The following is an 18,634-nucleotide window of genomic DNA, read 5'->3' on the forward strand; positions in this document are numbered from 1 at the left end:
GTATACGTATCTCAGTATTGATCATAACTCAAACTATATATATTTTGGAAACAACCTCAACCCTGTATAGCTAACTCCAATATTCACATATAGAGTGTTTATGGTTGTTCCGAAATATATATAGATGTGTCGACATGATAGGTCAAAACATTGTATACGTGTCTATGGTATCTCAAGATTACATAATATACAATACAAGTTGATTAAGTTATGGTTGGAATAGATTTGTTACCAATTATCACGTAGCTAAAATGAGAAAAATTATCCAATCTTGTTTTACCCATAACTTCTTCATTTTAAATCCGTTTTGAGTGAATCAAATTGCTATAGTTTCATATTGAACTCTATTTTATGAATATAAACAGAAAAAGTATAGGTTTATAGTCAGAAAAATAAGTTACAAGTCATTTTTGTAAAGGTAGACATTTCAGTCGAAAGAACGATGTCTAGATGACCATTTTAGAAAACATACTTCCACTTTGAGTTTAACCATAATTTTTGGATATAGTTTCATGTTCATAATAAAAATCATTTTTCCAGAATAACAACTTTTAAATCAAAGTTTATCATAGTTTTTAATTAACTAATCCAAAACAGCCCGCGGTGTTACTACGACGGCGTAAATCCGGTTTTACGGTGTTTTTCGTGTCTCCAGGTTTTAAATCATTAAGTTAGCATATCATATAGATATAGAACATGTGTTTAGTTGATTTTAAAAGTCAAGTTAGAAGGATTAACTTTTGTTTGCGAACAAGTTTAGAATTAACTAAACTATGTTCTAGTGATTACAAGTTTAAACCTTCGAATAAGATAGCTTTATATGTATGAATCGAATGATGTTATGAACATCATTACTACCTCAAGTTCCTTGGATAAACCTACTGGAAATGATAAAAATAGATCTAGCTTCAAAGGATCCTTGGATGGCTTGAAAGTTCTTGAAGCAGAATCATGACACGAAAACAATTTCAAGTAAGATTTCCACTCGAAATAAGATTGTTATAGTTATAGAAATTGAATTAAAGTTTGAATATGATTATTACCTTGTATTAGAAAGATAACATACTGTAAATAATAAAGGTTTCTTGATCTTGGATGATTACTTGGAATGGATTTAGAAAACTTGGAAGTAAACTTGCAATCTTGGAAGTATTCTTGATTTTATGAAACTAGAACTTTTGGAATTTATGAAGAACACTTAGAACTTGAAGATAGAACTTGAGAGAGATCAATTAGATGAAGAAAATTGAAGAATGAAAGTGTTTGTAGGTGTTTTTGGTCGTTGGTGTATGGATTAGATATAAAGGATATGTAATTTTGTTTTCATGTAAATAAGTCATGAATGATTACTCATATTTTTGTAATTTTATGAGATATTTCATGCTAGTTGCCAAATGATGGTTCCCACATGTGTTAGGTGACTCACATGGGCTGCTAAGAGCTGATCATTGGAGTGTATATACCAATAGTACATACATCTAAAAGCTGTGTATTGTGCGAGTATGAATACGGGTGCATACGAGTAGAATTGTTGATGAAACTGAACGAGGATGTAATTGTAAGAATTTTTGTTAAGTAGAAGTATTTTGATAAGTGTCTTGAAGTCTTTCAAAAGTGTATGAATACATATTAAAACACTACATGTATATACATTTTAACTGAGTCGTTAAGTCATCGTTAGTCGTTACATGTAAATGTTGTTTTGAAACCTTTAGGTTAACGATCTTGTTGAATGTTGTTAACCCATTGTTTATTATAACAAATGAGATGTTAAATTGTTATATTATCATGATATTATGATATATAATATATCTTAGTATGATATATATACAGTTAAATGTCGTTACAACGATAATCGTTACATATATGTCTCGTTTCGAAATCATTAAGTTAGTAGTCTTATTTTTACATATGTATTTCATTGTTAATACACTTAATAATATATTTACTTATCATTTAACATAATTAACCAAGTGTATCAATATCTTAATATGATTCATATGTACCTAGTAAGACGTTGTTATAATGATAATCGTTATATATATCGTTTTCGAGTTTCTTATATTAATAGTCTCATTTTTTTATGTATATAACTCATTGTTAAAATTCCTAATGAGATACATACTTATAATAAAATCATGTTAACTATATATATAACCATATATATGTCATCGTATAGTTTTTACAAGTTTTAACGTTCGTGAATCACCGGTCAACTTGGGTGGTCAATTGTCTATATGAAACCTATTTTAATTAATCAAGTCTTAACAAGTTTAATTGCTTAACATGTTGGAAACACTTAATCAGGTAAATAACAATTTCATTTAATATATATATAAACATGGAAAAGTTCAGGTCACTACAATTATAACTTCTAATCCGTTCATCGAAACCATTCGATATCTAAAGGAAAAGTTCTTAATTTTTCGCTAGCTTTCCAAGGACATGCATATCTTATACCTTATCTCAACCGCAAGTGTAACTAATTCAAGATTCAACCTAACCTGTCTAAGGGCAATATCAAAAGTACAAGCATGCATAATCCTAAATACTCGAGCACTAGTCAGGGATACACTATTAGTATGTAAAAGTTAAATTATGAGTACTCACGTATCAATATTGAGATTCAATATTGCAGGAAAGGTACGTAGATGCAACGGAAATGATAAACACTATATTGACCTCACGAGCATACCCATGAACCATACTCAATCACCTCCATAGCTATAACCCATAATTTCCTTAATCCTATCCTACTCGAAAAACAATTTCGAAATCACTCGGACAGCACTCCGTCGTAATATTTTATGTATACTAATAATATCTTAAAATAATACGGAGTAAATATATATATATATATGTAAATTGATTGAGAGAGTTTAGAGAAAAATATTTTCAAGTTTCTATGAAATAATGAAACCTATTGAATTCTATTTATAATAAATTTTTGAATTATTAAAGTGAATTATTAAAGTATGAATTATTAAAGTGAATTATTAAAGTATGAATTATTAAAGTGAACTATTAAAGTATGAATTATTAAAGTGAATTATTAAAGTATGAATTATTAAAGTATGAATTATTAAAGTGAATTATTATTAAAGTTAAATTAAAGTAAAAATAAAGTAAAGGTAAAGTTTAAGTATAGTAAAAGTATAAAACTATGTACATATTATACGCGTATAAATATATATAATATTAATTTAAATCGTTATATATATTTAATAAAATAAAATATAAATATCGTTATCTTTATCATACTAGTTAAGTAATGAGTTGTCAAAAGTGGTTCTAGATATTTATAAAAGTTATATACGTTTTAATAATAAAGTTCTTTTTAAACTGAAAACGTTTTGGTACGTTTGAAACTAAATAGATCAATCGAGTCTTTATGAGATTCAATCTTCCACTATCCTTTGTCTAGTTCTCAATGATTGACAATTTGTTCTTATTTATAAATTACTTTACCATTTTCCGAATATTGTTAAAATGGAAAGATTTCTCAAATCAACGTGGGCCTTTCAACAGAGACTTGTAATCATAATTTAATATATCTGATAATTCAATCATTTGATCTTATCTTCTAATTCCATTGATAAACATTTTGAAACAGATACAATCATATAAAGTATTTAATCTAATATTTTGTTTATGTTTCAAGTTATAAAATATATACACATATACATATATAATCATATTCGTTTAATGGTTCGTGAATCGTTGGAACTTGGTCGAGGTTGAATGAATGTATGAACATAGTTTAAAATTCTTGAAATTTAACTTAACAAATATTGCTTATTGTGTCGAAAACATATAAAGATTAAAGTTTAAATTTGGTTGGAAATTTCCGGGTTGTCACAGTACCTACCCGTTAAAGAAATTTCGTCTCGAAATTTAAGTGGAAAGATCGTGAATGATAATAAGTATGTTTTCATGATACATACGGGCTGAAAATTAGAGTTTTATCATCAGCGAATAATTTAGATAAACAATCCATTTATATGAAGAGTACGAATGAAGCTAACATAGAAGAGTGAAATGAGTAAGTGTAGATTCATCTTATCATTTGACATAGATATGATTGATTCCCAGATTTCAAGGGATTTGAAGAAAATCTTCTTAATAAGATTTGACTCTCCGGTAATCAAGGGAATTAGGATCCGCTTTAAATGCGATCGTCCATTTTAATTATTCTGTCGGAGATTTTCTTATAAATTCACCTCCTTCGTTTCCTTACAACTCACACCTTCTGTTGATGCATTTTATGCAAGTCCCTAGATATCTACCCACGTCCATTGCAGGTACAACAGTTTACAGGCCACCATGATTGCTCATTATTATCCTATCCGTGTTTGTATGTGGTTACAGGAACTGCAGGAACAAGATTTAGATGTTTGACTATGTTAGACTTAGTCAGACGTACGAGTGAAGCCTCACTAGTACGGCTGACAGGCTCATACGCACGGTTGATGCTGAGCTAAGTCACAATTACAACCTAAATGAGAAGACACGAGTGAGTGATCACCTGTACGGCTGATGAAGCTAACTCGTACGTGTGATGAATGAATCGTATGGGTGAGTCAACAGCAGGGGTATATAAAGTCTTATGTTCTTCATTTTAGGTTAAGCCTCTCATTTGTTACACACACTCAGATCTAGTGAGCTCCTCCGATTCTCTCTCAGTCCAAATCACCCAGGTGGTGAATAATAGCTCTAGGTGTTGATCTAATCACACTTGATTTAGTTGTGGTTTAACTAAATTAATCAAAAAAAAAAACTTAACCTATTCACTAGAGGGTTTGATTCACTTATTCTACCATTGTGTGAGTTAAATATGTTGATTTCTAAGTTCCTAGTCATGTTTCATCACCTTCTATTCTTTCCCCCTCAACTCATATTTTAAAGTATTCATCAATATGCTCCATCCAACTCTGATTCTCGATATACTTCTAACTTTCATATCGGTCATTCTTCTTTTTCATCTACCGCCGGAAGAATCTATTTACTTCTACTATACTCTTGGGTTTATAGTGTTTCTAGTTCTCCTGTGTCTTTATATTGCTATATGCATCGATATATGGTTTATAATTTCTGGTTTGTCGTTGGGCTTTATATGTTCCCTTATATTTCAAAGTCTCTGCTTCTGTCTTCTATAATCATTATCATTCACAGTTAATGCTCTCTTTTATTTGCTGCAATTTATACCCCAATTTCTATTTCGGAGTTTTGTCCTTTCGTTTCTTCTTCTTGCGATTAAGCACCGCTTGTAATGGTCCAGAATTCACAGATATGAATTTCGGAATGAACATTGTTAATGTTCTAGGAAGGAAATTGTGATGGCACGATCTTGACTTGTCAAATTACTAGAATACCTTGGAAAAGGCTGAATCATCAAGAAATATTTTCTTGATATTTTAGAGGTTAAATAGAATACAAGAGTCGTATAACATGGCACATGATGATGTTATGATCTGTGAATCATCACGTTCCATTTAGAAACTCAGCATGACTTACTGTAATATAATCACATTGATCAAGTGTCATTATATTATACTAATTCATGCTTCAGTTCTCAACACTACTTCAAAATATTCCTATTTTAAACTTGAATCTTTCAGAATTTAGAAACTAAAATAGTTTCTTTTATGATGTAATACAGATAGCGCGAAGAGGTAAATGATTTCAAATAAGAAAAATTAAGAAAATATCTTCAGAAATATGGAGGATATTTATAATGAAAGATATGATGATATTTTAAAATTTCTAATATCAGAGGATGATGAAGAATATTGTCCGCAGGGGTTTAGAGTCAGGAGCAAGGTATTCGTTAATGACTTTAGCAGGTACTGAATCATTTGGATCCTTTGAAGTCAGGTTCAGTCTTTGTAATTTGTCCACAGCCTCCTTCCTACTTTGCTCAATTCGTTTTTTAGTTCCAAAACTTCTCTTTTTCTGCGCTTTGCCAGCACACTTCATCATTATCATCCAGCTTTTACCATTTAAAGTCGTTTATAGTTTTTGCTGCTTCATCAACATTTTTTCCATTTTCGGAGAACCAATTCGTAGTTCGGAGTGTTTTTCAGAAACTTCACATTCAAATTAAGTCCAGAAGATAGACGTTATATATACACATATAACTGTTGGCGCAGACATGCTGCAAGATTTCAAAATACTGATTGCTAATTCCCAATGATTCGTATGGCAATTCTCATTACAAGATGCGAATGAGTAAATGATGGGGTTTCAATGAATAATTATGATGACTTTTTGGAGAGGCTAAAGTCAAAGGGTAATGAAGTTGTTGGTACATCTGCTAATAATATGGTGGAATGTAAAAGGTTCCCTGGTAACGATGGTGTATATCTCAAGGTTATAATAAGGTTAGTCTGACTGAAAAGTCGAAGTTGACTTGCTGGAGCTGTGACAAAACTGGCTACTTTGAATAGGAGTCGCAAAGTTATTTTTGCTAATAAATGCCAAAGAATCTGACGCGGATACGTTGTTTAAACTTTTACTTTGGTTTCAAGAGTTTTTCGGGTACATAACTGTGGGTAACATGTGGTTGGATCATCATCTCGATTGCTCATCATTCGAAGTGTCTTCAGAAATTTTTGAAGGGTTTGAACACAGATTGTAATCGTTAACATACATTTGATGTTCTAACACAGTTTTGAAGTCAAAATATAGCTTGTGAAAGATGTAAGGATCTAAGAGTGATGATTTTGATCATATCTCAAGTTAAATTTTGAGATTTCAAAATCAGAATATGTAATTAAATTTTGAATGAGTATGGTTGTTTTGATTTCTATAAAAGAATGTATATTGTTGTGAAAGTAGGGAGTATAATGGATGATTTGCTGAATCAGATTCGAAGAATGTAACATATTAATTGTGAATTTATATATCTCTCGGGTATTACCTACTCGTTAAAAAAAATTCACAATTAATATTTTGTACAAAAGAATTTTATTACAGTCTTTATGAAAATATATATGTATATTTTCTTCAGATGTAACATAGATTTAATGAGTTAATGTTAAATTAAACTCATTTGATTTACGGTTGAAACTAGAATTGAATAATCCCTAAAGGCTTTAAAAAGTACATAACTTTTACGCAGTATTTCTTTAATGACATTGAAATTATGAATCAATACTTCGTTATTTGTTGATGTATGGTGTTCGGTTCGTGGAATTCTTGTGAATTTCGCAAAGTACGAATGATGTTATCTGAAAAGTTTCGGGTACATTGATGATGAAAGTGTAAAATCAAATATATACTTGATTTATTATGAATTGGAATTTGTTGAATTGCGACAGAGATTGTAGTTAACGCTGGTTAAGTTGCGGCCGAAGGACGTACATTATTGCATATTTGTAATATGAATTAACCGAGTAGTTAAGATTCACACACAATAGCTTAGCACTGAAAGATTTATTTCAATATATACATATATATATATATATATATATATATATATATATATATACATATATATATATATACATATATATATATATATACATATATATATATATATATATACATATATATATACATATATATATATATACATATATATATATATATATATAATATACATATAATTTCTTCAGAGGAAATGAGTTAATTCTTCATAACTCGTTGATACAATATAAACGTTATTGATTCGTAATGATGTCCACAGTGATTCTTGAACTGACGGAGTTTGTGATGTTATCGGTGTTGTTGATTCGGATGTTGACTGTACTGACGATGCTGGTAACGCTGATGGTACTATTGATGTTGTTGGTAAAGCAAGTTTAGCTTGTTAATCACACACCATTTTGGTCAGGGTTTCTACTCTTCCTTCCATCATTTTGGTTCGCTTAACTGATTTATGGTTAGGGCTAGATTAGATAATCTCTAAAACTTTAGAGATTACATAATCGCCGCGGAATGTTTCTCCAATGAAGTTATGAATTAATACTTCGTCAGTTATTGTTGTTGGTACTCCTTGGTATCTATGGTGCGTATGACGTTGATGCTCGTGGGACAGATTGTGAAGTTGAGGTTTACGACGCGGTTGTGGTTGGAGGTGGTAATGGTACTGTTGGCGTTGATGATGGTGGTACTGGTTATGCTGCTGATGCTGCTGCTGGTGTTTGTAATCTCTGCACCATATTCTCCAAAGCCACTACCCGAGCGCGAAGCTCGTTGACTTCTTCTATTACACCGGGGTGATTGTCGGTTCGGACGAGCGGATAAATAAAATCTAAAATTTGATGTAATATATAATCGTGACGAGATACTCTGGAAATGAGCGAGAAAATGGTGTTTCGGACAGGTTCGCCGGTAAGTGCTTCAGGTTCTTCATCAAGAGGGCAATGTGGTGGATGGAAGGGATCACCTTCTTCTTGTCTCCAATGATTGAGGAGGCTACGAACCCATCCCCAATTCATCCAGAATAGGTGATGACTGATTGGTTGATCTATTCCGGTCACACTGCTTTCGGAGCTTGAATGGGATTCCATTTCGGAATCTGAGTGACTTGAACTGATGACGAATTCCATTTCGTACGATTGGATAAAGGATTTTTTTTTTCGATATGAAATGATTTTGGCTAACGGGTGGTATTCTAATTACATAGAATATATATATATATATATATATATATATATATATATATATATATATATATATATATATATATATATATATATATATATATATATATAGATCAAAAGATTTCGTAGATTACGGAGGACTTTGAGGGATATGTCAGGCAAAGTTTAAAGTAACAGATACGATAAGATACGATTTAGCAGATATGCTAAGATATGAATTTTTGTCTATACACTATTCATGCAATCAATGCAGCAAGATGTGTCTTAGACTAAAAATGATAAGCAGGTAATTTCCTGAGGATGATAAGTAGTTAATTTTCGACACAAAATGATAAGCAAAACTTTTGACATGCAGACACGGTCGAAGTCCAAACTCACTAATGCATCCTATCGACTTATCAGTTTGACACACTAATGCAGACCTGGTTCGCTAAGACCACCGCTCTGATACCAACTGAAAGGACCCGTTCATATATATTATAAACGATTCACAATAGTTGATTACATTGCGAGGTATTTGACCTCTATATGATACATTTTACAAACATTGCATTCGTTTTTAAAAGACAAACTTTCTTTACATCAAAAATTGACAGGCATGCATACCATTTCATAATATCCACTATCCAACTATAAATTGATTTAATAATAATCTTTGATGAACTCAATGACTCGAATGCAACGTTCTTCGAAATATGCTATGAAAGACTCCAAGTAATATCTTTAAAATGAGCAAATGCACAGCGAAAGATTTCTTTAACACCTGAGAATAAACATGCTTTAAAGTGTTAACCAAAAGGTTGGTGAGTTCATTAGTTTATCATAATCATTTATTTCCATCATTTTAATAGACTACAAGAATTTCATTTTCAGTTCTCATAAATATACGTCCCATGCATAGAGACAAAAATAATCATTCATATGGTGAACACCTGGTAACCGACATTAACTAGATACATATAAGAATATCCCCTATCATTCCGGGATCCTCCTTCGGACATGATATAAATTTTGAAGTACTAAAGCATCCGGTACTTTGGATGGGGTTTGTTAGGCCCAATAGATCTATCTTTAGGATTCGCGTCAATTAGGGTGTCTGTTCCCTAATTCTTAGATTACCAGACTTAATAAAAAGGGGCATATTCGATTTCGATAATTCAACCATAGAATGTAGTTTCAATTACTTGTGTCTATTTCGTCAAACATTTATAAAAGCGCATGTATTCTCAGTCCCAAAAATATATATTGCAAAAGCATTTAAAAAGGGAGTAATGAAACTCACGCATATAAATATTGTAAAAACAGTTAATAAAGCATTTGCATGTATTCTCAGCCCAAAAATGTAATGAGTAAAAAGGGAATCAAATGAAACTCACTATACTGTATTTCGTAGTAAAAATACATATAACGTCATTGAACAAGTGCAAGGTTGGCCTCGGATTCACGAACCTAAATTAATTATATATATTTATATGTTGGTCAATATTTGTCTAACAAATTAGGTCAAGTCATAGTGTACCACAATCCTAATGCTCGAGACTAATATGCAAAAGTCAACAAAAGTAAATTTGACTCAAAATAATTTCCAAAAATCTATACATGATTAATATATAGTTTAAATATCGTCGTTTTATATTTTTAAATATTTTTAAAAGATTTATTAGAGTAAATAATATAATTTATTTATTAATAAATAAAATTTTATATTAAATTTATATAATAAAATATACTTTTATATATATTAAGTAATAAAATTTATAGGGTTCATTTAATATCATAAAGATAATATGATAGGTATTATTAAAGTAAGTTATTACACGTAGTAAAATATATTTGTATCACATATTTATTTGATAAAATAATATCTATAATGATAGTAAGTAAAAGTTGTATTATTTTGTAATAATAATTATTATTATAAAAATATCAATATTTATAATTACTAAGATGACATTATGATAAAACGATAATTCTAATTATGATAACTTTAATATTTACGATAATTTTTAATATTATCTTTAAAATAATAATTCTATTTATAATAATAATAATAATGATATTTTATAATAACAATGACATTTCTATTAAAATGATAATTTTTGTTAAAATGATAGTTTTAATACTAACGATACTTTTAATAATAATAGTAATGATAAAAATAATAAGAAAGATAATTTTATCTAAATTAATATCTTATAATATTTTAATTTCATCATGATACTCTTACTCATTATTTCCTAATCGTTTCGTTTAATAGCTTTTAATCGTCTTTTATATCGTGTTCATAATAATGATAATAATAGTAATCAAAATATTTAGGTGTTACAATTATTTGTTTTAATTACACTAATATTAATAATGATAGTTACTATAATATTATTAACGATAATACTAATAATTATCTTAATGATAATATAGTAATAATAATAATAACAATAACAATAACCATTTTTAAATAATGATATATATATATATATATATATATATATATATATATATATATATATATATATATATATATATATATATATATATATATATATATATATATATATATATATATATATATATATATATATATTAATAATGTTAATAATAATAATAATACTAATAATAATAATAATAATGATAATTGGATAATAATAATAATAATAATACTAATTATAACTTTAACGATAATAACGATAGTAATAAAAAAAATAATTTTTAATGATAAATCCCTTTTATTGATAAAGATAATAATAATGATAATAATAAGATAAAACTAGAACGACGATAAAAACGACGATAATAATAATAATCATTTTTAATAAAAATATCGAAAATTCAATTGATTATAACTTCTAATCCGTTCATCGAAACCATTCGATATCTAAAGGAAAAGTTCTTAATTTTTCGCTAGCTTTCCAAGGACATGCATATCTTATACCTTATCTCAACCGCAAGTGTAACTAATTCAAGATTCAACCTAACCTGTGTAAGGGCAATATCAAAAGTACAAGCATGCATAATCCTAAATACTCGAGCACTAGTCAGGGATACACTATTAGTATGTAAAAGTTAAATTATGAGTACTCACGTATCAATATTGAGATTCAATATTGCAGGAAAGGTACGTAGACGCAACGGAAATGATAAACACTATATTGACCTCACGAGCATACCCATGAACCATACTCAATCACCTACATAGCTATAACCCATAATTTCCTTAATCCTATCCTACTCGAAAAACAATTTCGAAATCACTCGGACAGCACTCCGTCGTAATATTTTATGTATACTAATAATATCTTGAAATAATACGGAGTAAATATATATATGTTAATCGATTGAGAGAGTTTAGAGAAAAATATTTTCAAGTTTCTATGAAATAATGAAACCTATTGAATTCTATTTATAATAGATTTTTGAATTATTAAAGTGAATTATTAAAGTATGAATTATTAAAGTGAATTATTAAAGTATGAATTATTAAAGTGAATTATTAAAGTATGAATTATTAAAGTATGAATTATTAAAGTATGAATTATTAAAGTGAATTATTATTAAAGTTAAAGTAAAGTAAAAATAAAGTAAAGGTAAAGTTTAAGTATAGTAAAAGTATAAAACTATGTACGTATTATACGCGTATAAATATATATAATATTAATTTAAATCGTTATATATATTTAATAAAATAAAATATAAATATCGTTATCTTTATCATACTAGTTAAGTAATGAGTTGTCAAAAGTGGTTCTAGATATTTATAAAAGTTATATACGTTTTAATAATAAAGTTCTTTTTAAACTGAAAACGTTTTTGTACGTTTGAAACTAAATAGATCAATCGAGTCTTTATGAGATTCAATCTTCCACTATCCTTTGTCTAGTTCTCAATGATTGACAATTTGTTCTTATTTATAAATTACTTTACCATTTTCCGAATGTTGTTAAAATGAAAAGATTTCTCAAATCAACGTGGGCCTTTCAACAGAGACTTGTAATCATAATTTAATATATCTGATAATTCAATCATTTGATCTTATCTTCTAATTCCATTGATAAACATTTTGAAACAGATACAATCATATAAAGTATTTAATCTAATATTTTGTTTACGTTTCAAGTTATAATATATATACACATATACATATATAATCATATTCGTTTAATGGTTCGTGAATCGTTGGAACTTGGTCGAGGTTGAATGAATGTATGAACATAGTTTAAAATTCTTGAAATTTAACTTAACAAATATTGCTTATTGTGTCGGAAACATATAAAGATTAAAGTTTAAATTTGGTTGAAAATTTCCGGGTTGTCACAACTTGGATCTAAATTAAAATCTTTGATCTTATTAAGATGTACTCAAACGCGATTTGGAGACTTTCACGAATTATTGCTTATACGTCATCTTTTACCAACTTATTAGACCGACTTTAATGATCTAGTATTTATATTCATGCAAACCCACATACTACTTCATAACCCATACTTTCAAAACTATATTTTTACGATAAGCTTTTGTAGTCACAACTTGCAGTTAAATTGCAAAATCATAATTCATTCATAACCTTTAACTCATCTATCTTAATCTCTCAATATCACCCTTAAATCCATGTCAATCAGTACGTCCTATTAATCCTCCTCAAATCATGAGGTCACAAACTAACTAGATTATAGAGAATAGCATACGGGGAGCGTACAAGAAAGCCACATCGAGAACGATAACTTTTGTTAATAGTTTTGGTACAAACTCGGTCTTATTTTAAAGGTGCGTGAAATCAAGGCCAACCATACAATCATTCACTATCGTTACGTCTACCTACAATATTGAATCTCAATATTGAACAGTGAGTTATAGATCCCTTTTTAATCGCTTTAAATATTTTTGGGCTGAGAATACATACTTAATTCTACACTGAGTTTAAACCGAAAATCCCTTAGCTTTGGTAACTAGTAACTGCCAGTACATAGGATGTAGACTGGTGGGCGCGAGTAATCGTATATGGATCCATAGGGCTTGACATCCCCGTCCGAGCTAGAGCGCTAGCATTTTAACGGACGTATGTTACTTGAGTTTACGACACGTTGGTTTGTGTGTATTAAAAACAACAGGGGTAATTATTATTATAGCGTTAAGTTTAGTTACCAGGGTGCTCTGTTACGTAGAATCTATTGATAAACTTTTGATGAAATCTTGTGATCCATCTTTATATACTATGACTCGAGCAATTAAAACTATAACTCACCAACATTCGTGTTGACCTTTTTAGCATGTTTTATTCTCAGGTCCTTAGAATGCTTCCGCTGTAATGTGCTTGTTGCCTGCATGGAGTCTCTCATGCTTTATTTAAAGTTTATTACATTCGAAACAAAACTACGTTGTGTAATAAATAAATTGACTGTGATGTCAACTTGTAAAATAAAGACTTATGTATTTGGGGGATTTGCTTATACTTAAGCACTCGCCCACATGTTTATAACTTTCTATGTTTAGAAAGTCATTTATTTTAATGAATGCAATATTTTATCAAAACGTATCATATAGAGGTCAAAACCTCACTGTGAAATCAATGATTAACGTGCCGCGTCAATAGCGATTTTGACGGGTCGTTACACATGACATTGCCAACGGCACCCTCGAGGACAAGGTTATCACAAGCCCCATCATGAGGCCCATTGAAATTGGTCTAAAGAATCATTCGAATATATACGAACTTGAGCTCGTTTAAGCTCGGGCTGAATGGATTTTTCGTCACAAATATAATATAAATTAGACATTTAAAATTAAGACAAAAATCCGAGCTCATTTGGCTTGTTGCCTAATTTCTTGGTTTAGTTAGTTTGTTTTGTAAGGTTGTTACTTGTTAGATTAGCTTTGTTACCTCGTTTAGGTGTTACGTTTGTTTTGTTGTCCCTTCGGTCGTCTTTGTTGTTTGTTCGTTGGTGTCATTGTTAGTTGTTCAGTGTCTTTGTTATGTGTTGCGGCTTGATGTTCTCGCGAACCTGTGAGACGTCTAGTATACAAGAGTATTCACCACTAATATCTCGGGTACGGTTGTGCAATATATCGCAATGCGTGTCGACTAATATCTCGGGTACGGTTGTGCAATATATCGCAATGCGTGTCGTAAGAGGTTTTTTCTAGTTTAGCAAGGACAAGGAAGCAACCGAAAAGAGTTTCGTTTAAGACCATAAACAAGCATAGACAGAGGAGAGAGTTAGTATTGTTGTTTTGCTATTATCGCGTGATGAATGGACCTTAGTTTATAAAAGTTCAAAGTTGTTTTGAAAAGAAAAAAAAAAAACAATGATAAACAATTTATTGTCTTATACATTCACTTTTTTTTTTTTTTTTTTTTAAACTGCGAATATACATTCACTTTTGGGTTTATTCCGTATAATTTTCTATTTCACAGAAAATAAAATCATAATAAAAACTATCGCTCACGTAAAATTAGGGTTGCAGACTTTCAAGAGATTAAGGTAATATCGAATTAGCGTTATTCTTTAATTATATCTCTTGTTCTTCCCATGTTATTCATATGAATTGAGGTGTCCTTATTCACGGGTATCTTATTTGTTACTATTGTTTGATATAATGTTTCAACCAATTGCCGAGTATAATATTTGCATACACATCTCGATCACATGAAACTGTGTCGTTTCCCTATTAAACTGCAGCTCTTTTACTTAAATATTTGAACTAATGGTTTGATTTGTCTGTGATTGGGTATTATTGTGTTTTCAAATGCTATCTATGATTCAATGCATATGTTTTTAGTGCCGACACACTCTATGTACTTCATTTTATAATATAATTCAAGTTAAAGTTATAATTTATGTATGCAACTTGATAGAAAAGTTTTATACAGAGTAGTATTTTGTTTGTCATTGCATCTTTACTAGTACAAAGTTTGCTGCAGACTGCATTTTCAGTTTTGTGGTCGGTAATGGAACACAGGTCATTTCAGGATCAATCAGCTTCGACACAGGGGCGGAGGTATGGTATGTTTAGGGGGGGCCGTGACCCCACTCAACATTTCAGAAACCCACTAGTCTAATAGTCTATATACTTGTTTATTCTTTGAACTTTAATAAGTGACCCCATTAAATATAAAGGCAGCCCAACAGTTTGTATCGTTTAAGCCCGTTTCAATTAGTTACAACCCATAATATGAGTATAGCAAATAGTTGAAATCAAATGTTTCACGTGCTATTTAAGATGCTCATTTACTGTATTTTATTTTATACCATGTTACTCCGTAATATATAGCACAAAATCGTACATTTACATTTACAACGTTATAATTTAAGTTCTTAGTTGCAGTTATTTTTTAAGAGTCAATTAATATACATTAAATAATTCATCAAACTTTAATTTTGAAGTTAACTAAAAAGTGTGTATGTATAAAAATTATTTTATCATATTGCGTTATTCAGTATCTCAAGTATCTAAGAGTTTATTAATTTTATGTTTTAAGTTTTTTAGTTTATATCATGTTTATTTTATTTTATGTATTTAGATGAAAGATTTGCTAACTTAAAGGGATTGACGACCTTGCTAGATTAAAGGTTGAAACTGAAAAACGTTTTTCATATCGTTTTGTCTATTGGATATATATATATATATATATATATATATATATATATATATATATATATATATATATATATATATATATATATATATATATATATATATATATATATATATATATATTGTTATTCCTATTACAACTACAATGGTTGATAGATGTTTTCAAGAAGCTTGTAAAATGATAGTTTGTCAATTAAAATTTTGTTACTCGGAGCATTCTTTTGTGACCCCAATGATAGAAAATCCTGGATCTGCCCCTGCTTCGACATTTTCATTAGCTGATGAAGATCATACACTGGCGAATTCATTACGATTTGCTCTTAACCAAGAGTAAGTTTATGTTTTCCAACTTCTTGCATTTTCACCTTTAGATTATGGTAGTTCACTCGAATCGCGCCACTCTGCCTGCAAACTTTGTTATCTGTTACAGTTTTAGATATCTGGCATGTACATTAATTGCACAAGTTACAACCTTTTTATATTGGGTTAAAGTCAAAAATATGCTACAAACTTACACAAATGTACCGATGTCGCCCACAAACTCATTTCCGTCCTACTGTCGCCTACAAACTTTCGAAAAATATGCTAATATCAACATTTTATATTTTTGACCTGTTGAATACTAAATTTGACCTGATAAATTTAAAAAAAAAAAATAAATAAATAAAATTAAGATCCAATCCACGAACGACACGTGTTGATTTGATATCATTTTTAACCGGTTTAGCCGGTAGCAAGTTATTTTTGTTTACATTGGTACACTTTTTGAAAGTTTTTGTTTACATTGGTACACTTTTTGAAAATTTGTAGGCGACAGTAGAACGAAAATGACTAACCCTTTTATATTATTTGAAGGTCATATAATTTCTTTTAATGTCTTTAATTAGTTTATGATTGTATCAATTATATGTGGTTGCAGTCCAAGAGTTTCAGTGTGCGGTTACAGCATTCCTCTCATCCTTCCGAGGCTCGTGTAAACATAAGAGTCCAGACAACTGGTACATATATCTAGTTATATTCGAGATTTGTTATGTGTTGAGTTTCTTTTGTTAATTTCTGTTCCCTGAATGTGCATTACAAGAAGGTTGACTATGACCATGGCTATATGCTTTTGGTTTGTAAGGTGATCCAGCAAATGAAGTATTGAAAGATTCATGCCAACATCTCATGCTGATATGTCAACACGTTCACAGCACCTTTAACCAAGTCATTGCTGATTTCAAAAACAATTAAAGTTTTTAAATCGTGTAGATGAAGACCCCTATATCGTTAGGAGTAACAAACTTTATATTTTTTTGACTGTATCTGTTATGACTGGCTTAATTGTGCCTACAACATGATTGGTTGTTGTTTGACACATTAAGATTGCTGATCAACAATTCTAATTGACCCCTTTTTTTATAACTATTATTATTATCATAACCACAAACTAATTACACCAAGAACCTTTAGAAGCTAACAATAATTTTATTCATAATTGAAGCTGCAAACAGGTACACCAGTTATGCTTATATCTTAATAAACACTTTTCTGGACAAGTAAAACACAAAAGGACATCACACAAACACATATTAAACACTCAGATACTCATGGACTTGATGATATGTGTAAATTGGTAGATTTATTTAACCAGAGATATCAATTGACTTCACATCAGGTTTTTTAACTTCGTTTTTCGGCACAGTAATTGTCAGCACTCCGTTTTCCATAGCCGCTTTGATATGATCCATTTTCGTGTTCTCCGGCAGCCTAAACCTCCTTGTGAACTTTCCGCTGCTTCGTTCAACACGATGCCATTTATCATTCTTATCTTCTTTTTCGAAGTTCCTCTCACCGCTTATTTGTAACACATTCCCGTCTTCAACTTCAACTTTGACCTCTTCTTTTTTAATCCCGGGAAGATCGGCCTTAAACACGTGAGCTTCGGGCGTTTCTTTCCAGTCCACGCGGGTGTTTACCAATGCAGATGCTTCGGATGATGACGATGGAATCTGGAAGTCTTTGAATGGATCCCAAATGTCGAGAGAAAATGGGTCGAAAATGCTGCTTCGTCGGCCACTGAATAACCTTGGAACGATTGACATTGTTTGATTAATAAGATGGTTTGTGCTAGAGAAAAGTTAACTTGATTAATTTGCTCTTTTGATGATTTTGGTACGTGATTATTTGTGGAATGTGGTTGGGATTTATATATATATATGATGATCTGGGCATGTTCTGGAACTTTCATGATGGTCCCTTATAGATTCAGATATTAACTAAAGATGAACTTACTTCTTGATCCTTCCTTTCATCCACTATTGAAGCTTCTTGATCCTTCCATTGCAAAGTCATCTCCAATGTGGACGGATACATAATTTTTATTTTCTTTCATGAAATTGTGTCTTTGATTTTTTTTTTTTTTTTTTTTTTTTTTTTTTTGTTTCAAAAAAATTAAAACT

The 18,634-nt window shown here is 30.0% G+C and overlaps 1 protein-coding gene and 1 pseudogene across 1 annotated transcript; one reads left to right on the forward strand and one right to left on the reverse strand.

Annotated features, from left to right (window-relative positions):
* Positions 1-14,969: 14,969 nt before the first annotated feature.
* On the forward strand, positions 14,970-17,578 carry LOC139841238 (uncharacterized; annotated as a pseudogene).
* A 152-nt stretch (positions 17,579-17,730) lies between these two features.
* On the reverse strand, positions 17,731-18,324 carry LOC139841040 (17.3 kDa class I heat shock protein-like). Its single transcript, XM_071831275.1, has one exon. The coding sequence runs from the start codon at positions 18,275-18,277 to the stop codon at positions 17,819-17,821; it is 459 nt and encodes a 152-aa protein (XP_071687376.1). The 5' UTR covers positions 18,278-18,324; the 3' UTR covers positions 17,731-17,818.
* Positions 18,325-18,634: the final 310 nt, after the last annotated feature.

This window comes from Rutidosis leptorrhynchoides, chromosome 4 (genome assembly GCF_046630445.1).
Source record: "Rutidosis leptorrhynchoides isolate AG116_Rl617_1_P2 chromosome 4, CSIRO_AGI_Rlap_v1, whole genome shotgun sequence".
In the NCBI taxonomy this organism is placed as follows: Eukaryota; Viridiplantae; Streptophyta; class Magnoliopsida; order Asterales; family Asteraceae; genus Rutidosis; species Rutidosis leptorrhynchoides.

Bases quoted from the DNA above. Each gene is read 5' to 3' on its own strand.
- LOC139841040 (XM_071831275.1), bottom strand. From the start codon at position 18,277: ATGTCAATCGTTCCAAGGTTATTCAGTGGCCGACGAAGCAGCATTTTC.